Below are 22,626 nucleotides of genomic sequence, written 5' to 3'. Positions count from 1 at the left end.
GTAAAAATGAGATAAGGAAATGAAGTAATTTCATTTATTAAAAAAACATTTATTAAATAATCTTAAAAAACTTGTATTTACATTATTTACACAAAACACACAGTAACACACATGTTCAGACAAAAGGGAAGAAGAAATCAAAGGGCAGTTTGGCATCGATGGTGGGCGTGGCTCTGTAACCAGGAAGAGCAGGTGCAGACACAGGTGTGAAGCTCACTGAGCTGCTGACTGACAGGATGGTGCTGCCTGCAGAGAGCAGGGCCTGATGGAGAAACAGCACGGTCACAAACAGAGCTGGCAGGATTGACATATCAGAGATACAAAACAATCTCTGTCTTCTTTTGATAGGATGATGAAAACAAAGCGGTGAAACAGAGAAATAACGTGTTCTGATTATTCATAGTTATTATGTGTCTAACAACTAACAAGCACTTCCACACCTTCAGAAACCCCACAGGATTAGATTTTGTTTATATGCAGCCAAGCTATGCCTCATCTGCTGACTGTGTGTCTCTGCTCTGCCCTCAGTCACACCTGCAGCACTCAACACAGCCACAACACAGACACGCTGTTCTAATTCACAGGGCGGCAAATACTGATGTTTTGTAAAGTCCTTTCTGCGTCACATTTATTCTCTTTGGGGGTCTGTTGCAAACGGAGAGCAGAGTAAAGAGATGAAGATGTCGCCATGTCCTTATGTTTCTGTTTAGCTCCAACCTGGGTCCTTTAACTAAGAACTCCACATCATAGCTTATGATAGACAAACATATATACAACATCCAAAAAATGTATGTATACTGGATAATAAATGTTGGGAGTAAAGAGTTTCATTTGACTCTATACATGGGACAATTTGTTATTAGTGGGAAAATCGTCCTCATTGTGGCTTTAATTATTATCAACAGTATATCAGTGTATTTATGTTTTCTCTGACTTTTCCAATTGCCACCCTTGTGTGCAAGTTGTTAATTTAAACATAAAGAAATCCTTTTTGGTACCCTGAACTTGAAACCAGTGGTGTTTTTATTTTTTTACTTATTCTGATATTGTATCAAAGTTTAGAATCCTGGTATTGTGACTAACCTTACACTAGAGCTGTTGACTTTTTACTCAATGATTCAAATCAGTTTAGAAGTGGAATCATATTTTGTTCAAACCCTGCGGCGATGTTTGTTGTTCTTCTCCAGTGTTAGTGTGAAGGGAGCAACGGCATGAAAGGCCATAAACTCAACAACCAGAGTCTGAAGTGACTGAAAACAAAATCTCCTCTCCAGAATACACAGACAGCGATTCAAACTGTCCTAAAACACAGAGTAAAGTATCTTCAGGCTAAAAATCTATAGTTCTCAATCTTTCACTGTTAGACATCAGACTGAAGAAGAGTCTGCAGACTCAGCTGCAGCTTATTTGTAGGATTTGAGCTTGTTTTAAATTTGAGATTCCTTTAATTTTCCTCATTGACAAGTTTGGTTTCTTAAAACTGAAGCTAAATCTACCACAGAGATCTCCTCCTCCTCTTCTAAACAAACACACAAACGTGATACCACACTGAATGCAGCAGTTTCTCTACTAACTGTTTCTCTGACACTCTTTGCTGAGGCTTCAGGGCTATGAGGCAACTTGTCTAACCTCACTTGCTCACATGCTGGCAAAAATCTTTCATACAGTACATCTGGAGTGTATTCATACCACTTCACTTTCTCTACATTTTGTTATGTTACAGCCTTATTCCAAAATGGATTCAATTTTTTATTTTTTTCGTTACCCCAGACTTGAACCCGATTGAACATCTCTGGAAAGACCTGAAAATAGCTGTGCACTGATGCTCCCTATCCAACCTCATTGAGCTTGAGAGGATGTGCAAAGAAGAATGGGAGAAACTCCTCAAATCCAGGTGTGCTAAGCTTGTAGCATCATACCTGAGAAGACTGGAGACTGTAATCACTGCCAAAGGTACTTCAACAAAGTATTAAGTAAAAGGTGTGAATACTTACGTTCATGCAATATTTGAGTGTTTTATTTTTCATTAATTTGCAAACATTTCTCCATAACATTTTTCACTTTGTCATTATGTGGTATTGTGTGGAGAATTTTGAGAGGAAAAAATAATTTCATCCATTTTGGAGTAAGGCTATAACATACGGGGCCCCTGATGTCCCAAAAAGAAATATTTTTTATAACGTGCACACAAGATAATTGCAACCCCTCCAACTTGTTCAGATGTGTATTGTCAACATAAAGCCAGATGGTAGTAACATAACAAAATGTAGAAAAGTGAAGTGGAGTTTCACTGTATAGGAAACTCTGATGCGCGAGTCTTTCAGGTAGAATATAAGACTCTTTTAAGCTGATTGAGGAGCTCTCTGGTAAAGTAAAAAAAAAGAATACACGTGAGAACAGCCTCACAGTTAACATGTTTAGATTTTTTTGTCGGTATTTCTGAGTCTGTGTTTCTTACCAAACTGCTGCTGTTGGTCTGGATGATTTCTTCGATGCTCACAATCTGAGGCTGAGGGTTCACCAAGGATCCGTATTTAGTCCATTCAATTTTTAAATGAAGAGACAACGGGACGCTGCAGCTCTGTGCCTCCTGCAAAACACAGACACACTGCTGGATTTTTGACTCATAAAATAAAATGTACATACTACTTAATGTGTTTTATAAATGTGATACATGTACAGTGTAGATTTAACTAATGATATGTAAAGATATAAATAAGTATCACACAATACCTCAAGTTTCAACTGCAACTGAATATCTTAAATCATGTTTTAAAAACACTTTCAGCATCATTCAAATACATGAAATATCTCTTACATGATATTGGTAACCCTTTTTCTATCTCAAGAAAACATCCTTGAAATAAAGATTGATTGATTGATTGATTGATTGATCCTAGAGACTAAAGCAACATGGTCTTGAGGGCCTAACATCTTTACAATCAGATGAAATTGTACAAAATATCAAAGAGCAATTCACATCAGGAAAAGTTAAAGGAAAGATAGAAGGTAAAATAAAATGAATCAACAGTTACACTGCCGGTCCAAGAAAAAGTTGCCACCTGGAGTTTTCAATCTGAACTCACCCCAGGATTTAAGTTGCTCTTGATGGGCACCCAGTCCAGCGGAGAGTCTAACGGGGAGTTTCCAAATGAAGCCACATACTGAGGATAGTTTGGTCCTCTCAGAACGTCCAGAAGCACCTGATAGACCTGGGAGCAGTTTGCAGCGTCCTCCAGTCTGCAGGGATAAGACAAGTCACAATGATATGATGATATATTTATAAGTGGATCACTGTGATCGAGGTGTGTTGAGCGTGAGGACGTCATGCCTTAATGTGCAGCCCGACACTGAGTCCACACCGAACAGGACCGGAGAGCGCTGATGCCGCCCTCGCAGACAGTCCTGGTCCTGAGTGCTGTGGAGGAGCGACAGGGTGTCTCTGGGGTTGATGCTTCTAGAAATCCCAGTGAAGACAGCTGTTAAGGACAAATCCTGGAGTATCACTGAAGACTTTCTCCCTCTGTAGAGGCTAGGCACGTAATGTTACGGTAGGAGGAAGACACACCTTAGAGACAGGTGAGTGGCAGAATGCTAGAGGTGAGTGGCTGCGTTAACACAAATAAAAGATTTGGACTTGGGAAAAGGCTCAACAAACAGATTCAACAAGAAACCGAAGCCTTATCAAATGTCTGAACCATCTCAGCTGACTCCTTTCCATGTGAAGGAGCAGCGGCTTTACTCCGAGCCCCCTCCGGATGTCCGAGCTCCTGATCCCAGTCTCTAAGGCTGAGCCCAGCCATCCTTCGGAGGAAACTCATTTCGGCTACCGGTATCTGTGACCTCATGCTTTCGGTCAGAACCCACAGCTCATGACGACCATAGGTGAGGGTTGGAACGTAGATCGACTGGTGGACAGAAAGCTTTGCCTTCTGGCTCTGCTCCTTCTTCACCAGAACAGTCCAGCACAACGCCTGTCCTGCCTGTCAGTCTCACAATCCATTTTACCCTCACTCTGTAACAAAACCCTGGGATACTTGAACTCCCTCACTTGGGGCAAAGACTCGCTCCCCACCAAAAGAGAGCAATCCACCGTTTTCCGGCAAAAGGCCATGGCCTCTGACTTAAAGGTGTTGACTCTCATCCCAGCCGCTTCACACTTAGCTGCAAACTGCCCCAATGCCTACTAAAGTTGAGTGTCTAATTTAACTGATAAATCCCACTTTGAAGTATGATGAAGCATGTAGTCAAGTCTACTCAACCTTCAGGTTTTGTTTTATGTAATTCTTTAGATTGAAACCAGGTCCGTACAAATGTCAGGAAATCTGATTTCTGGCCACATGTCGATGTCTAAACATCAACGTGTCTTTGCTAAATGTAGGGATCTCAGTTGAGTCCAACGAGCCTTCACCTACAGAGATATTTGTCTGTGTTGCTCCCTTTATGTTCTCCTACTGAATGCATAAAATCTATACCACTACTGTCAAAGACATAGTTTAATCTCTACAGCTCAAAATGTCCGGTGATGAGGATGAAGAGGAATAAATGTTAAAAAAGCAGGTGAAGGATATTCTGCTGTTTTTGTTCCAGACACAAGAGGAAGTCCAAACACATAGCCTGGATTCCCACTGAACTGGACAGCAGCCTCCTCCTTGTCCTCCTGTTTAAAGAAAAACACATCACTCACGTTAAGTCTCAGTCATCACACAATGACATTCAGTACATTTGGAGTTAACCTAATCTTGGTTCTATATCTCAACGGGTCAGAGGTAAGCTTCCCTTCATTGTTATAAGTGTGTAATGCCTTTTTTAGAACTTTCTTCAAATATTAACATCAGTCAGACTTAAGAACAACAATGGAAACCTTGCCAGCCACACAGAGAACGATCTTTGCTACTTTGTATTCTCAAAAGTGTCAAAGCATCCACAGAGAGGACATGTTCGGTGCTGCAGATGGCTGTCCTGTTTGAGCACAGTTTTATGTCAATTTTAAAAGAACTGCACTCTAGAGGAAACCTGTTGGTCACCCTACTTGCTAAAGACCAAGTATGCATGTGAGAGAACTAAATGAATAACACTACATATAAATCAATATCACAGTGACAACAATTGACGGATTCATGAGGTTAGTTATAAATCAAGTCAAAAGGCTCTCCTGTTTACTGCTGCCTTATATGAAGTCACTTCAATACATCTATATGAATAACTTTTCAAATGAAGTAACACTGCACGGTTACTTTTACTCTTTGATTTTATAACTGTCACGTCAGATTTGAGCTCCTGTTTCAAGATGTTTCTAAATCTACTCTTTGATTTTAAACCGTTTGTTTTAATAATTTCTGAAATCTCTCTTATAATCTCTTTATTTTTCCCATTAGATGCTTCTGAAGTCTTGTATGAAGCACTTTGAGTCACCTTGTTGCTAAAATGTGCACACTCTGCAGCTAATTTACAAAGCTAGATGGGCCTTTGATTGATAAACATCAAGTTCAAGTTTGCAAACCTCCCCATGGTAACCTACAACTCAAAAACTACAAGATGAGGACAGCTACAATGCAGAACTGGAGAGTGCTCTAACAAGAGGTTACTCAACGTCAAGTTATTAAATCCAGTCAAGCTCAAGGAGGTGTTCTACACACAGGACTACAGAGGTGTTTTTGAGACTCTACCTGGACAAATGTGATATGAAACTCCTGCTCCAGGGTCAGCGCAGCTTCACTGACAAATCCAAGCACCAGAGACACCGTCACATTCCCAATCTCACCAGATGGGCTGTACTTCATCGTGTAAACAACCTGAGGAAACAAATATAACTAAAAGATTAATCTGGACATGACTCCTCAACATTTTGGTCACCACAATGTCTCTATTTAAGTTAACAGATGCACTGCATTAGCTAATCCAAAACTACACAGCTACACTCAGACAGTAATGTAGCTGAAGTCTCACCTTCAGCACCACGTTAGCGCAGAGGGTTGGATTCAGCAGAACTGGGCTGAAGTTTTCACCACCACTGATCTGAAGCTCAGACTGAGTCCCATCTACAGACTGCAGGACGAGCGAAGCCACCTCCACAGGAACAACCTCCAGAGACACCAACATCAGTCAGCTCATACTTACACTGAATCGAAACCTTTCATATTCATCTTCTCCTCTCATTCACATCAGTTAGTTTGTTTCTCAGGACTGCAGCGCTGCACAATTGGTTGGTTCCTCACTTCTTCTCCGGATTTAAACATATTATCACATTCTCACAGATTAGCGCTGAACTTTTTGTCAGCTGCTCTATGTGTGAAGTGCAAGTTAGCAAAAATGCCTACATGATAGGTTCATCCATCATTCATAAGTGTGAAAACTATGGGGATGATAATTCTAGCACCAGTAAGCTGCTTTTTAACAAAATGTGCATGGGGAAAAATAAACAGAGGACTCTTACTTTTTGTCTATTTGACTCTGAATGGTACAACATTTAAAAGTATTAAAGAAGACTTGAAACTAAAGATTGAGACCATAAACTTTTTTGGGAACATGTTAACTGAGGTAATAAATCAGGTGAGAGTTTTCTCACAGACTTCTTTTTGAAACCAGTAGAGTCGCCCCCTGCTGGTCAATAGAAAGAATGTATTGGGTTTGCTTTTCAGACCAAGAGGCTACGACCACTTTTAATAGTCTACAGTAAAACTGCAGTGTTTTCATCTTTTCAGTGCATCTGACTGCAGCCAGCTTGTGCATATTTTCAGGTGCATGCTGTTATTAAAGGGCAGATAAGACACAAAGTCCCCACAGATGGATAGAGCCAATATCGAATCATTATTTCATTTAAATTTAAAGGCAGATTTTTGGTCCCGAGTGAAAGTTGAAGAAACCGAATTGTTAGCCTGTATCTAGGATCTAGTTTTCCGATAAGCTTCTTGAATCCTTCATTTTTGACGCTGCTAACAGGAAGCAGGTTTTTTGTGTAAGATTTTTTTGAAGTTCACAATTTGATATATTGTATATTGTTTTTTCTTCCGTGTTGCTATCATTGGTTTCAGCTGTGTTTACATTCCGCTCCAAGCGTCTTTAACCCCGCCTAACTCTTACCCTGCAACATGATTGGCTGTTCAATGCCGTCTTCTTCTTCTGTTTGATTTTGTGTGGCAACTGGCATTTAATGCACATAAACACCACATCCCTTTCTAGTGTTTGAAAGGTGTAATTACAGGTTTAAATATATCAAAGTTTTAAGGAACACTTGTTACATATATTGAGAAAAATTATATCACAATAATTATCATTTTTGAATTATCGCCCAGCCCTACACTGTACTACAACATTTTAATGACATTAAAACAGAATGATAACTGTGTATTATTCAAGGTTTATGCTCTTTCTGAATGAAGATCTTACCAAACTAAAATGAAAGTAAATCAGTGTACAGTGGGAATAACATTTAAAGAAATCTGACATTGCTACTTCGGGTTGATGAAACAGAGTGATGAAGTAACTGATTACTTCCCTCTTCTTTAGAACTGAGCTCAGTGTTATGAGAGGAATGTTACTCTACATTGCAACAGTCACTTCAGCTTTCTGTTTGAGTTCACATGTTGCACTTTGTGGTCAGGGGGAAAGAGACATTTTTGTTGGCTGTCAAGTCTTTGCGCAAATCTCGTCAGTGTTTTGCAGAAACATACTTTTATACAGCTCTTTGAATTTCCTAGAAACAAGGAACACCTGAACTTCCCATAAAGTCCTCCAAGGCAGAGCACAAAACATCAACACTGAGGCTTCTTTTTTGTCAAGCAAGTAGTTAAAATATACAAAGATGTTAATTATGTAATCACTGAAACACTAAAGAGTATTAATTGAACAATTCATCAAAATCAAGAAGATTAAATTATTTCTGATCCACATTTTACAAATACACAACAGCTAGGAATACTTACTGCTGCATCCTCGCTCTTCCCCTGTAGAGTAATACAAAGAAATACTGTTTAGGATCCTGATATTCTCATCATCTGATCCTCTTTTTAAGGAGTTTCTCTGTGTTTTTAGTGATTTACAATATAATCGCTTCTGAGTCCTGTGAAGCAGGAAGAAGGAAATCAATGATAGTTAGCTTTGTATGTGTTTTGAGCACTGTGTGTAAAAGGTTGGACTCACAGATAACAGCTGAATGTTTGTGTAGGTGTCCATACTGAGGGCCGGCAGACTGCTGCAGTCCTGATCCAGGACCACCTGCTGGGAGCACCGACTGCTCTGATCCTTTAGAAATGCTGGGGGAAAAAGAAAGAGAAAGCCACACACATAAAAATGTCAAATTATTATCTTTAACCTATGTTTTAAATAAAAGGTGTTTAAATGAGATGATGAAGAGGCTTCAAATGTTAACAGATTAAAAAAATACATGTAAGAAAGCTGCGGATAAATTAATGGCACAAACTTATCCAATATTCTCACAGATTAAAATAAAGCAAGGCTTTTCTCAGTATGCTTGTTAACACATCACTGCACCACTCTCCTAGCTGTGTGCTTCATAGCCTCGATGTTACAGGGTGTAATTCCGACCAATCATACTTAACTGATTCTCCTTTATAGGTGTTAACCTTTGTACCATGTTGGCTGTGGTTGTAACGCATCATGACAGCAGTCAGGTGACATGTCCATGAGTAGCCTCTGCAGGTCCTGTCATTACTATAACTGTCTTAACTGACTTGTGTTGTCAGAGGTAAATTAATAATCTATGTAGTGGTCTGCTGGGGAGCTGGAAGCACAAAGAGGGACAGAATAAGACTGAACAAACTGGTCAGGAGGACCAGTTCTGCCTGGAGGAGGTGGGTGAGAGGAGGGTGTTAGCTAAGCTGACATACATCATGGACAATCCCTCTCGACCCCTGCACCCCTGAGCAGCTCCTTCAGCAGCAGCCTGAGACACCCACCCTGTAAGAAGGAGCGCTACCGCAGGTCCTTCATCCCATCTGCAACCAGACTGTTTAACACCAGCACTACAATGCCCCGTTAGTCATCTGTCATCATCTTTCATATCACTACATGGCAGCTACTTTGTGTCTTTGCACTATGTTCTGTCTTCCCAGGTCATTATTTATGATTCACCACCACAAACTGACTGTACATTACTCATATTTAAATCGCTCTGTGTGCACTTTTCATACTGGAACTTTAAGAACTTTTACACATTGTAAGTTAAACACATCTTAAATTAAACAATACAAAATTTATATCAAAAAATAAAAATAATAAAAATAGAATAAGGCTATGGGCTATTTGTTGCATAATTAAATAAAGAGATCATAGGTAAATATTTGTATTAAATAGTCACTTAATTTAAAATAACTCTGCAGATTTTTTTTGACATGCTGCTACAGACCTGCCAGACTCCAGCGACAACAGCTACTACTACTACTACTACTACTACTACTACTACTACTACTACTATTATCTGTCTCATCACTATAAACTCTTTCTCTCTCTCTCATTCTCCTCTATCCCTCTTTCCAACCCCAACTCAGTCTCAGCAGATGGCTGTCTAGCAGGAGTCTGGTCCTGCTGGAGGTTTCTGCCTGTTAAAGGAAGTTTGTCCTTGCCGCTGTAACTTACTAAATACTGCAAAGTGCTCTGCTCATGGTGGATTAAGATGAGATCAGACTGAGTCCTGTCAGTAAGAGGGGACTGGATCTTATCCTGCCTTGATGTTGGGTCTTTGTTAATAATTTAACATTTATCAGTCCTCTGTGCTTGTGATACAATGTGACAACATGTTTTAGCATTAATCAGTATCCGTACCGTATTGTCACAGCGGCCACAGGTCTACATGACTGCGAATTGTTGTTACCTGCAGGACTGTTGTCCACACACTCAGCAGTGACTCCTGGAGCTGGCAGCATGAACATCTCTCTCTGTCCACCCTGTGCCACTGTCGCCATCACGTCTCCATACTGAAACCATGAACCGGCAGAACAGATGAAATGACTGATCTGAAGAGAACTGAGGGTAAACAGTTACAACAAAACTATCTAGTTCTGAGGCCGAGAGAGACCCACCTGGTATCCAGACGATGCCTGCAGCTCTGCAGACGACGACTCGCTGCTCCTCTCCTCTGAGCCAAAAATAAAGCGGGTAAATTTGTCAAAGAGGGAGTCAAAGTTGCCGTCAGTTGGAAGAGTAGGTGAGGGATGAGAGAACCCATCAACACCTGGAAAGAACAAAGGAGGAAAAAGACAAAGTGTAATTCTCTGTTAACTATGGTGGTCAGAGAAATAAAACAAGCCCTACTGAACACCATTAAACACTTACGGTTTTGTGACTGTATGCAGAAGATGTCATAACTAGTCTCCTTCTTGACAGAAGACCGGATCTCTGAGAATCCATCTATCTTAGTCCGTAAAGAGTAGGACGCTACATTGCGACTGCACAGCTGCTTGTTTCCACTGCAAGAAAAAAAGGTTGAAACCAAAAGTGAGCCTGAATATATTCATCCTGCATGAAGACAGAAGCCTCTAACATGTAGTCTTTATAAAGGCCATCCGTGGGCTACTCCACCGGTTGTGTATTAGACTGTAATTATTCTGGAGAAGCCTCTTTGGGAGAACCATTGATCCTATTTTTTGGACATTGTTGTAGAAGCTAATTCAACGGTACAATGGATGATGAAAACATTGAGCCTACTCGCCTGACGGTCTCCACTGAGCAGCTGGTGAACAGAGCCACCTCCTCACTGCAGTCTCTGTCACAGCAGCAGTTAACATCACAAACACCCTTGTGTTTGTCACAGGGACACAACCTGTCGACTGAAACAGAAAGAATTTCAGGTAAGATGGATATTGATATCACCAAGCTTGTTTATCCACCTGTTTCAAACTATACCTCCATCTTAACGAGGAAATAAAAAACTGTATCACCAGGTTTGTGAAACCTCTGCGGTATCTCTAAGTTTAATCTGTTTAAGATATGGCCAATATGTGTCTGATGATACAAAGCAATACGCGACGATGTATAACTTTATGTTTATGATCTTTTTATGTGTGAACACTGACACTGAAATGAGCAGGTATGTTCAAAACAGACAAATACGTATTAAATGGAACCCACAAAGCCATCTTTAAGATACAACCACCAATGTTCTTACTATATCAGATCAATAAGAATAGATTAGCTTTTGTGTAAATGTTTGGAAGACTTCAACAACTAACTTTTCATATTGTATCAAAGATGGTTTATCTGGGTTGATATAAAGCAGCAACCTCCAGCCGCGAGAATTGAAGCCAATGTGGAAGTGTTAAAAACTACAGTTCATCGAGTGTCCACTTGAGGCTGGCTCCGGAAGTACCGGAAACCACATACACACCAATTCAAAGAAGACGATCTTTACAGCAGAAATAAACATGTTTACAGCCTGGTGCAAAAAAACAAGTGTAGTCTGGATAGCTAAATTCTGGATCGGCACACACTGTATGGGGTTGGGTTTTTTTATAACCCAGCAATTTAGAAGATATTAAGATTACAGATCTTCCATTATGAGAGGTACAGCTGACTCATAGTATCCGTGACGTCACCCAGTGTGACTGTTTCTGAAGCGCTGATTTGAAGCCAATCATCAGCAGGAGCCATATTTGAAATGTTGAACTCAACCTAACTTCTGTCGAGCTAGTGTGAGGTAAAAAGGTGGTCTTTGAGCCTCCTCGCCAACAGCTACAGTGTTCTCGCCTGTCAGTCAGATCAGTCCTGTCCTTAAATGGGCAAAACTTGTAATCTTAATATCTTCTGAACCGTCGCATTAGAAAAAAATTCACCCCTGTACAATGTGTGCCGATCAAGAAATTAGCTCTTCAGACTGAAGCCGTTTTTTGAACCAGGCTGTAAACATGTTTATTTCTGCTGTAAATATCGTCTTCTTTGAATTGGTGTGTATGTGGTGTCCGGTGTTTCTGCAGCCAGCCTCAATGAACTGCAGTTTTTAACACTTCGACATGGGCTTCATATTTTGAGACAGGAGGTTGCTGCTTGGATTTATAGCAGAAAAGCAGAATACTCTTTAGCCTTAGACTGTTACTGTGAACTAAATATTAAGGGTAATGTCTGGTAGCAGCATGGAAGTGCTACTAATCATCTAAAAGCTGTTTAGCTGTATAGATAAATCATTTTTGATCAATTAGATCATCTTTAGATCAGTTTTTGGTTTTAGCTAGTTTGAATATTTAGTTGGTAGCCAGGTATAGGCTGATAATATATAGTTAGCTTGTGGTTATGCTAAATAGAATCCAGACAGGGTGAGACAACCAGATGCGTGTAGATGATCACTTATATATGGATTGCAGGTACCTACATTTAACTGAGTCAAAGTCATATAATGGAGAATCCCATGATATCATAATAACATTGCTTATTGTTAAAATAGATAAATGTTTCCAATGAAACTTGTTATTTACAGTCCTTATAGTCACATATGACATACTCAAATCAGGCACATATTAGTAAGTTGTGTATCATTAATAACTGTGTTAGATATTATACCGAGGATTTAAAGTGAAAAGTTTCAGATCGACAGATTACCATCAGTGACAGGAGAGAGCAGGAGTCCGTTGACAGGCAGCGGATCGGGGGACAGGGTCGGCTGGACGGGCTCCTCCTCGGGGGACTGGGTCGGCTGGACGGGCTCCTCCTCGGGGGACAGGGTCGGTTGGACGGGCTCTTCCTCGGGGCTGCTGAGGGTCGGTGTTGTATTGTGTGTGGTTAAAGAGTCAAACTCTGTCGGCTGTGAAGTCGTATCATTTTCAGCAGCGTCAAATGTTACGTTCCTGTCACCGAGCACAGTTGTATTCAAGTTAAAGCTTGTTGTATTTTCGTTTGAGGTGACTGTAGAAAGTAAGAGAAAAAAACTAAAGAGGTTTGAGGAGGACCATAACACTGCTGCTAAAGCCGCCATCTTTGTTTTTACCGTTGCCATGGTCCTACTTCTTCTCTTACTCTGCCAACGGGATACTGCCTCTGAGGAAACAATACTGCCACCTGTTGTCCATAAGAGGTACTACAGCAAAGCTTTTAAGGGTGTTTATTTTGTTTTATTTGACGAAGTTCTATCAAAGAAACTCCTGTCTGTCCAACAACAAAACATATACAATGTTGTATGTGATAATCAGGAGAGGGATTTGTTCCACTACTGTTTAAAACTATCCCATACAACTTGTTTGAGAACCGTTGTGTAAGTACTTCACTAGCACTGGTGATGTGTTATTAAAAATCTAATTAGGTCATTAAAAACGTTTAATATGTAATTTGCTTAATTTTCCATCGTTTTCTACGGACCCACGCACATCTAGAGCAGTACTCACAGTTATAGTAAAATAAGCCTTTTTTCCTTAGAGAATTTCTGCTTGCAATAATTTAGGGATCCACAAGGTGACAGCATAGGACCATACAACACATAACCAGTCACTCGGACATTATTTGTAAAGCGCTTTTCATACAATTCTATTGTAACAGAAAGTGCTGTACATAAAAAAAAAGATTAAAATAGGAAAAATAAAAAAATAAAAATAATAAGAAGAAATAGACTGATGGTGACTGATGCAGACTGCAGCCGTATGTGAGCCGCTGGTACCCTCTGATTCAGAAAGGTCCTGAAGTGCTGTTGTTAACCAGGCCCACTCCTGACAGCAGGAGCTCTCTAGGTTCATGAGCTCAGAGCTCACACACCTGCACCAGGTAACTTGAGATCTCTCCTGCTCTCCAGTCAGAACAGAGGTTACTCCCCTCTCTCCTTCAGTCTGTTGAGTATCGTTCTTCCTCTGTAAACTGTACCTCATAAAGATGTCCTCTTGTGTCCACAGTTAACGGCATGTCATCATCTCAGTCAGGATCACTAATTATTTAGTTTGGTTGTATTTTTTGTCCCCCTTTAAAGCCTGCAGACCTGAACAGCTAATCAGTGCGCTGCAGGCAGATAAACATGCACGTGTCATGACTGGCCTCTATGATGGCAGAGTAAAGTGCTGAACAATTTCTGAATAGATTGTGCACTGAATTTGTTGAAATTAGCCAGATAAAGTGGTAGAGCTGACCCTGTCCATATCAGTTTGTAGTCTATAGCTTCTGTTCCAGTTCTGCAAACAAAGGGTCTGAGCCGACCCTGATCCCCTGTGGACAACGCACTTACCAAGAACCTCATACAACCCCACCTAAAAAAAAAACAACAACAACCCTGAACTGTTTAACACTAGAGATTGAGACTGTTTGACTTCTATACAACCAGACTTATTTCACCCCCTGCTGGTCATTAGAGAGAATACAAGTGTAACACTCTTCATATCTGCTTAATATTTACAAAAAGACACTTCATCTGTAAACTTTTTAAAAACAGTGTTTCCCCCTCTGACTTGTTGAACTCTGACCCCTCCTGTCTCAGTTGGTTTCTTTGTTAGTTTGTCTTTGAATGGGACTCTGCAGTCTGCATTTCCCTTTATTCTTTTACTCTCACTCTCTCTCTCCCCACAGAGTCTCTCGCCCCTTGCACTCATTAATTAATTCTCAGTGGTCATTAAGGCAGCGTGGGCTGAGCCACTGATGAATAAATTCAATCTGAGTCTCTGTGGATGGTATCACTGTCAGGGGGAGGCACACCTGCACTGTGGATAGTTATGGCCAGTTTGTGTGTGTGTGTGTGTGTGTGTGTGTGTCTGTGTGTTTGTGTGTGTGTGTGTGTGTGTGTGTGTGTGCGCGCGCGCGCGCGCGTGTGTGCGCGTGTGTGTGTGCGCGCGTGTGTGTGTGTATGTTTTTCCTTCCTAATGTTTGTGCACGCTCAAACCTTGCGTGATGTGTGAGCGTTGGGGCATGGTCATTGAACGAGGAACACACAGGTTATCACAAGGTTATCACCTCACTTGCATAGCATGTGTGGGTACGTGTGAGACTGTGTGTGTGTGTGTGTGTGTGTGTGTGTGTGTGTGTGTGTGTGTGTGTGTGTGTGTGTGTGTGTGTGTGTGTGGCAGAGGAAGGAAGTCTAATTAGAGCATTAATTAAGAGGCAAGTGGTTTATTGAATAAATCCTGTGGTCATTAACGGAGCCCACAGCCTCCGCCTCCTCCCTCTGCTCTGATGTCACTGTGGCGACGCTGATGAAACTTTGGTCGAACAGACCTGGTACTCATTCTCAGGCAGAGCCAGCTCTGAAGGTTTTGGTGCCCAAAGTGAGTTCAGGATTTAGTGCTCTTTTCCTAGTACAACTCCATGAGCAAGGGGAGTAGCTTCAACATAACTGAACAAATAGTTTCGACTGCCTCCCTGGTGGCTGGTCATTATAATATGTCAAAGACCTGTTTTAAGTCTGTAAAACTGCTTAATTCAGAGAGATTTAAATGTATCTGCCTTTCTACCCATGGGCTCCTCAAACACCCCTAAAACAGGTGTGGACATTTGGAGGCAGTTGAGCTTGTGCAGCACTTGAGTCCAAGAGACAATGAAGTGTATCATATTGTATTGTACCTTGTTGTATAGTATCGAAAAGCATCCTTTCGCAATATATTGCTTCATGTCATGTCATATCATATCATATCATGTTGTGTCACGTCATATCGTATCGTGACATGCTGTGTCATGTCCTGTCCTGTCGTATCATATCGGTTGGATCCTGTGTGTCTTGGCATGTCTTGTTGTATCGTAAATCATTGTGACGTGTGTGTCTTATCCTATGGTATGGTATGGTATGGTATGGTATGGTATGGTATGGTATGGTATCATGTTATGTTATGTCATATCATATTGTGACGTGACGAGTAATGTCTAATCCTATCGTGACATGTCATGTGGTTTCGTATCCTGTTGAGTCATGTTCTGTCTTGTGGTATCGTATTGTGTCATATTCTGTCGTGCCGCGTCGTGTCATGTCGTATCGTGTCTTATCCTATCTTATTGTGTCATGTCATGTCATTTCGTATCTTGCTGTGTTGTGTCGTGTAGTATTGTGACGTGACGTTTTGTTTCTTATCCTGTTGTATTGTATGATATTGTGTCATGTCATGTCCTGTTGTGTTGTATCCTTGTATCATGTCATACCATAATGTGTCGTTTTGTGTAGTATCTAAAATCGGTCTTGATTAAGATCTGAACCTACAGATAAAAATACCTGTTCTTTAACTTCAACTTTTATTTCAGTGTTATCTTTTTCTTGACAACAGCATAGTTTACCATTTCCCAAATGATGAAAATGACTCTCTCATGCTGTTTGACCTCCTCTGCACCCTATACGTCTGCTCCTCAGTACACTGTGTACTTCACTGTAAATCTCAACTGTAAACCTTCTCTTTGACCGGTTCTAACTCACTACACAAAGCATGTATGTGCGTGTTTCTAGTGTATCATGTACCCGTGCTATAGAGCAGCACCTCTGCTCCTCTAATCCTCTCAGACTATCCCGTTCTCTGTCTCTGTCTCTATCTATCTGTCCACTTATCAGTCCATCTTTCATCAGGTCATCGTCTCTACTGTTTCGGCCTTCAACACCGCCACTCCACACACACCCCCCTCTGCTGATATCAGTGTCCTTCAAAAGCACACATGCCATGATTAGAAATAGTTTGCACAAGCTTTTTACTGTATCCTCAGATTTAGGATCTCACGCTTAGATACCTACACTGTCTCTAAACTCCAAGTTAATTAAATACAAGTACAAGCTCTCCTGAGTTCTGCAGCAATTTGAATCCATGTGTTAAGTCATTTTAAAAACAAAAGTCCACTTTAAATGAAGCAATTAAGAGACAAAAATTAAACATTAACGTTATCCAGGCAGCTTGTCTGCATCTATCTCTCACTACACCCTTTCCTCTGTCATCTGTTTCTGTCTGTCTCTGTCCGTCAGTCTGTCATCTCTCTGCCCTGATAACATCACGTTATCTACCATCCAAATAAAAAAAAACCCAACGCCCTTCGCTGACACACCTCCTGTGTGTGAGAGAGAGTGTGTGTGTGTGTGTGTGTGTGTGTGTGTGTGTGTGTGTGTGTGTGTGTGTGTGTGTGTGTGTGTGTGTGTGTGTGTGTGTGCGTAGGTAACTGTGTTTTACCTTTGTCTTCCAATCATGGTCAGAGAGGAGGTTGTCAATCTGAGTGAAACTGCAAGTGTTTGTGTATGATAAATCATGGGAACAGTGGGATATTCACATATACCCTAAACCTAGACAGTTCTGGCAGGTGAGGCCTGGGAGAGATATGTTCGTGTTTTTGGTATCAGATTATTTGCTAGCAATGAAAATCTGGTGTATCTCCCATCTGTGAACCCATTGGCTATGAGAGCAATGGTCAACTACAGAACACTTCTAGTGTAGCCAGCAGTGAACAACTTCTAGCCAAGATCTCCTTCTCCGTGCATTGCATTTTTTACAGTCCAATAGGCAACTTCAGAAGTGAGTGTGTTCAGATCAAACAATATGTATCCCTCCAGGAATGTCTGCAAAAAAGATGCCATCATTTCTTGGTTCATTGAATTCCCAGGGGATGGCCTTTTCAGATCTCTGATGAGTCTAAGTTTCACTGTAAGTTACAAGTTAGTTGCTGACTTTAGTGGGCGGATCCTGAAAAATAAACGTATTTACCTGTAATTTACAAGTCTTAAGTTGGCTAAAATGTCAACATCATGTAGACTGATGGAAAGTGTAAAGTCAATCATAGTCAGGTCTGTCCTCAAGTGAAGAAGAAGAAAACAACTTTTAAAGTGTTTGCTTTGGGTGGCTGTGGCTCAGTGGATAGAGTTGGTCGTCTATCAATCTGAAGGTTGGCAGTTCGATCCTAGCTCCGGCAGTCACATGCTGAAGTGTCCTTGAGCAAGACACTGAACCCTGAATTGCTCCAGTTGTTGTTCAGCGGTTTGTGAACGTGTATGAAAGAGATTAGCTAATACTGATGGTCGCTAACTATAGCAGCCTTTACCATCAGTGAGTGAATGTGGTGCGAATGAGTGAATGCGATGAGTAATGTTAAAGCGCTTTGAGTGGTCAGAAAGACCAGGAAAGCGCTATATAAGTACAAATCCATTCACTGTTTGTTGAACACAGGTAGGAGCCATCATTCCTGATGCATTTCAGGAAATCAGGAAATCTAGATGCTGATGGTCTTCAGTGAAACAACACCAAGGTTTGATTTTTAAATTGCTTTAAACTTCAAAAAAATCTAGGGTCAGGTAATCCAGCTGGCTTTTGCCCCATTAAAAAAAAAAAAAAAAAACTTGGAAGGATTAATCTCATCCAGGTTATCAGAGCAAGATCACCAGTGAGATTTAACACTATATTTGTCCAAAGGGAGCGCCGCAAACACACTCTGGAAGAACCTTGCAATAACTAAAGATACAATTTTTGATTTTTAGTTTTGATGCTATGTGGAGAATTACCTTCTTTTTTTTAACCACTGCAATACTTTATCTACTCTTTCACCATAGCGATTTAGCAATTTAGTTAAATATTAAGATTTTTTTTTTTTTACAAATCAACTTCCTACTTCCTTGTGAAAACAGCTTTCTGTTTGACCAATTAAAAAAGATTTCTGACTTTTTGTGCTTCTAATCTAACCCAAATCCAGGCCTTTGTTAGTCAGTGGTAGAGTCAGATGTCTTTCAGTCCATTCATCATCCCTCAGCTGGAATCAGGATAATCCTGATGTATTAGATGAAAATTGTTTCAATCCCAGTGTCGTAGTACTGTACCAGGACGACTCACGCCCTGATAATTTACTCAGTTTGGCATACGTGTGTTCACCTGCATGCACATTCATGCACCATCTTGTTCGGCAAGTAGTCACTGCCAGGATGATTTATAGTTAAAGGTGTAATGAACTGAGTTTTGCTTTCAAACATTTAACAGTAAATGCAGGCAACAGCAGTGCAATGAGTGCAATAACCATCAAGGAGGAGACAGGGATAAACTCAAACAGACATCTGTCATCATCAGGATGCACCCAGAAAAGTAAATGAGATGCTAGAGTTAGCATACTTGGACTGTTGACTACATTACTGTTAGCAAGCTAACGGTAAAGTGATTCAACCACTGGGTCTAAGAAGCTTGTTTTGTTATCATTCTGATTAAAGGCGTGTTGCAAGTATTTTGAGTTTATTAGACACCTGGGGCCTGTTGCATGAAACTAGGATAAGGGATTAAGCCGGGATATGTTGCTTATCCTGGCTCAACTTATCCGTGATCCGGTTGCATGAAAGTAGGATAGGAGGAAGCAGGATATTCTATGACATTAGTTACCATGGAGATTTAGTCTTTGGAGCTAGCCTGCTCCAGACCAGGCTAAGTTCCAGGATCTATTTAATCTCATCCCTTATCTCAGTCAGCAGTCACCACAAATGGAAACTAATAGTTATTCTGCTGTCCACTACACATTGTTATCACATTCAACTAGACCCACAGTCATTATTTAAACATTTGTGATCATTGATTTGTAATCATTGTAGATAAATGATGATTTTAGATGTTGCAAATTGCAATTAGATAATTTAGTTTCCACACACGCGATATATAAAATACACATCCCATATAAATACACAGAGAGTGATATGATCTTCCTTTATTGAATAAGGATAATAAAAGCAGGTAAACCATCAGCTCCTTTCAAAACTGAAGCCACATAGTGACTCTACAAGATAGAAAGCATGGAATCAAAAGCATACAACAAAATAATGCATACACAATCAGTCTGTATATAATGTCTGCACACTGAAATAAATGCAGGCCAAATCCATACACAACAAATTAACAGACAAATTAATACATGCAGTAGCCTCCCTACAAGCTTGTATACACAATATACAGTGCAATTATAAGAGGTCAAATTAATTCAAATTTGAATATATATATGTCTCTGCCACTGCAGGCCATATATAACTGAAATTTAAAGCATGTTAACTAAAGTAATTCAACTATATTGGTCCCTGATCAGGGAACACGGCAGGCGTACAGTGTACTTACTGGATCATCATCATCATCATCATCTGGCATTGGTGGCTCCAGCAAGGAGATGGTGCTGCCAGAAACTGCAAGGCAAACCAAAGTCAGATAGTCCAAATGGATTAGATATGAATGTGCTTACATCACATGTAAAGATGGAAGAAGGTACCTTGTATGAAGCAGTTAGCCTCTTGGGAGGGACATGCATTTGTTTCTGTCCCCCCAAGGATCCCCTCCAAAACTGGCCTGCCTTTATTTTGTGATAAGGCCATGTCTTCGGCTGGGGTGAGGGCGGTGGGAGGTGACCCACCACCCGTTCTTTGTATTTGGCCTCTCTTTTTGACGGCTAAAACAGTACATAATTTGTGTGAGCAGGCACCTTCTGGGTACAATGTACACTTGTGTAAGTATTAGTCAGGGGGGCACTTACCATTCTGCAAGATGTTCATGTATTTGACTTTTACTTGCTGCCAAGTTATTTTTGGCCCAGTCATGTTTAAGCCACACACACACACACACATACACACACACACACACACACACACACACACACACACACACACACACACACACACACACACACACACACACATATAAAGAAAGTTTCTATCTTGTCCTGTAATTAAGTATATACATATATATACACACAAACACACTTGCAGGATAAGATAGGAGAAATTTTATTTCTCCCAAGGGGAAATTAAATCAGAGAGTTATACAGTCTGATGAAGTTATATTTACACAATTTCAAACACATCTGCATCGATTCCACAACAATTTTAATTTAGTGATTATCAAGAGTGTAAGTGTGTACATGTGCACTACTTACGCATTCAGGCGATCTGCAATGGTTTCCCAAGCTTTTTGGCGCTGTTTAATTATTGATGCTGTGTTGCCTTTCTTTCTGATTTGATCTTTCACCTCTTCATATGCTTCCATGAGGATCTCCGCTTCTGACGGTGAAAAGTATGCCGCACGCGTTGCCATGGTGAATCAGTGAATCTGCGATCGATATCTGGGGTCTATTTAAGGAAGCCGCGTACGCGCACTTAGCCAGGATTGGTTTCCCCTGGCTTGATGAATCCGTGTCTGCTCATCCTGGCTTGGTCTTTGTGCAACCGACTGAGCCTGGACGCTCTTGTTTTGGATTGGGTGAACTCGGCTCAGTCATTTATCCCGGATATCTTAATCCTACTTTCATGCAACAGGCCCCTGTAGCTGAATCAATGGATGTTTCTCCCCCAAAGAAGAAGTGCAGCAGTGTGCATTCACTAACAACACAGCACTGTAACATCATTGATGATTTTAATCTCCAGACACGCCGAAAGGATCAGTTAGAATATGTTGTTGACTGGGACTCAAGCTTTGGTGATTCAACCATAACATGCTCAGGTCTACTCAAAAGATTTGAAAACCCAAACTGGAGGTTTAATCTTTAAAAAAAAAACAGGACTAGATTACATAATATAATCCGGTTTGGTAATTTAGTTTCTCGAAATTGAGTCCAATCAGAAAGCTTTAATCGGACCAGATTACTTTAAGCAAACAGTTTTCTCATTGCCTTGTTTGGATATTTGCAAAAAAAAGTTTGTCTTTTTCTGTACACTTGGACTAAAATAAGAAAACGAGCGAGGACTGTCTGAAATCAATTGAGGTTAAGGGTGTGCCATGGGCAATCTGTGTTGTATTGATCCATTCAATAAAAACAATCTGTCAACCTGGTTCAGATTCATCAAACCATAGGTGGACAAAAAAGTCTGGATTACATCCTGTCAAGTAAAAGATGACAGTATTGGTCACATAAACTAAGTATGAGGTGTTTTAAACCAACAACTAAACATAGAAGTGTTGTTTCAATGGTAAATTAGATGATTTACATTAAAGTGTTTCCAGTCTAACTTTAATATGCAAACACTCACATCCTATTCACTCACTCTAATCTGAATTATCCATCATAACAGAGACCTTGGTTTGCCAGATTCTCCTCCAGTTATTACAGGTTATTACTGCCAATGAAAATAGAAAAACCCGACTGCTGATTTATCCTCGGGAGCAGCGTGTGCACAGCTCAGCTCATTTCAATCACAAATGGCAGCATCTTGATTTACACCGGCCACTGTTTTAATAGAGCTCGCCATGGCCAAATTCAAACGAGTCCGATTAATCAACTAAACATTCAATATCTCCCATTCAGCAGGCCGGCGGAGAGCGGACGCTGCTTCTCAATATGAATTTTCCGGGAGATTTCTCTATTGATCGACAGACAGATGATTTGTGAGATACATTGTGTGGGGATCAATAAGCGGCCGGTCAATAGCTCATAGGGAGAAATGAAGTGTGGTGACATGAAGGCCACAAAGTCAAGTCTGCATGTAGTCCTGCAAAGAGAACGTGCATCATGTTTTTATGCCAAGCCAGGGACTTGAACTGGCAACCATTCAGTCACACTGCTCTATATCTGCTGGCCTACATAGCCTGAGAGGTTTAATAAAGAAGAGAGGCATACAGCAGGGTGGCCAGTGACTTTTACAGCAATCAGACACATGTTTCAGTCCTAGACACACACACACACACACACACACACACACACACACACACACACACACACACACACAACTACACTTTATTTCACTGGAGTTCCACTTTGCTGCTCTGCTCTGTAGGGAGACTTCAGTCTTCGGGGGGTCCAGTGTGTGTG

The 22,626-nt window shown here is 40.7% G+C and overlaps 1 protein-coding gene and 1 long non-coding RNA gene across 3 annotated transcripts; both read right to left on the bottom strand.

Annotated features, from left to right (window-relative positions):
- Positions 1–28: 28 nt before the first annotated feature.
- LOC117817441 (tectonic-1-like) lies at positions 29–12,972 on the bottom strand. 2 transcript variants are annotated; one of them, XM_034690160.1, is made up of 15 exons: positions 12,659–12,972; positions 12,550–12,625; positions 10,670–10,787; positions 10,294–10,427; positions 10,041–10,192; positions 9,833–9,935; positions 8,143–8,255; positions 7,926–7,946; positions 5,950–6,084; positions 5,670–5,795; positions 4,572–4,660; positions 3,332–3,469; positions 3,087–3,240; positions 2,459–2,590; positions 29–262 (listed from the first exon to the last, which is right to left on the bottom strand). In XM_034690160.1, exons 1-15 carry the CDS (start codon positions 12,941–12,943, stop codon positions 116–118), a joined length of 1,923 nt encoding a protein of 640 aa, XP_034546051.1. In that variant the 5' UTR covers positions 12,944–12,972; the 3' UTR covers positions 29–115. The 2 variants fall into 2 exon arrangements, with proteins under 2 accessions (XP_034546051.1, XP_034546050.1); XM_034690159.1 differs by having other exon boundaries at positions 12,550–12,971.
- Positions 12,973–20,116: 7,144 nt separating this feature from the next.
- On the bottom strand, positions 20,117–21,136 carry LOC117817464. Its single transcript, XR_004632151.1, has 3 exons — positions 20,758–21,136; positions 20,359–20,395; positions 20,117–20,274 (listed from the first exon to the last, which is right to left on the bottom strand). It is a non-coding gene; the product is annotated as an uncharacterized LOC117817464 (long non-coding RNA).
- Positions 21,137–22,626: the final 1,490 nt, after the last annotated feature.

This window comes from Notolabrus celidotus, chromosome 8 (assembly GCF_009762535.1).
Source record: "Notolabrus celidotus isolate fNotCel1 chromosome 8, fNotCel1.pri, whole genome shotgun sequence".
Lineage (NCBI taxonomy): Eukaryota > Metazoa > Chordata > Actinopteri > Labriformes > Labridae > Notolabrus > Notolabrus celidotus.
Note: the sequence above shows the minus strand (reverse complement) of the source record. Positions and strands in the feature narration are given on the sequence as shown.

What these genes read in the sequence shown, in the direction of transcription:
- LOC117817441 (XM_034690159.1), bottom strand. Translation starts at nt 12,943, where the DNA reads ATGGCAACGGTAAAAACAAAGATGGCGGCTTTAGCAGCAGTGTTATGG. An exon ending in GCTCTCTCCTGTCACTGATG is followed by an intron (nt 10,788 to 12,549) that starts GTAATCTGTCGA and finishes TTTCTGTTTCAG; the next exon opens with TCGACAGGTTGTGTCCCTGT. An exon ending in GCGCTAACGTGGTGCTGAAG is followed by an intron (nt 5,796 to 5,949) that starts GTGAGACTTCAG and finishes TTGTTTCCTCAG; the next exon opens with GTTGTTTACACGATGAAGTA.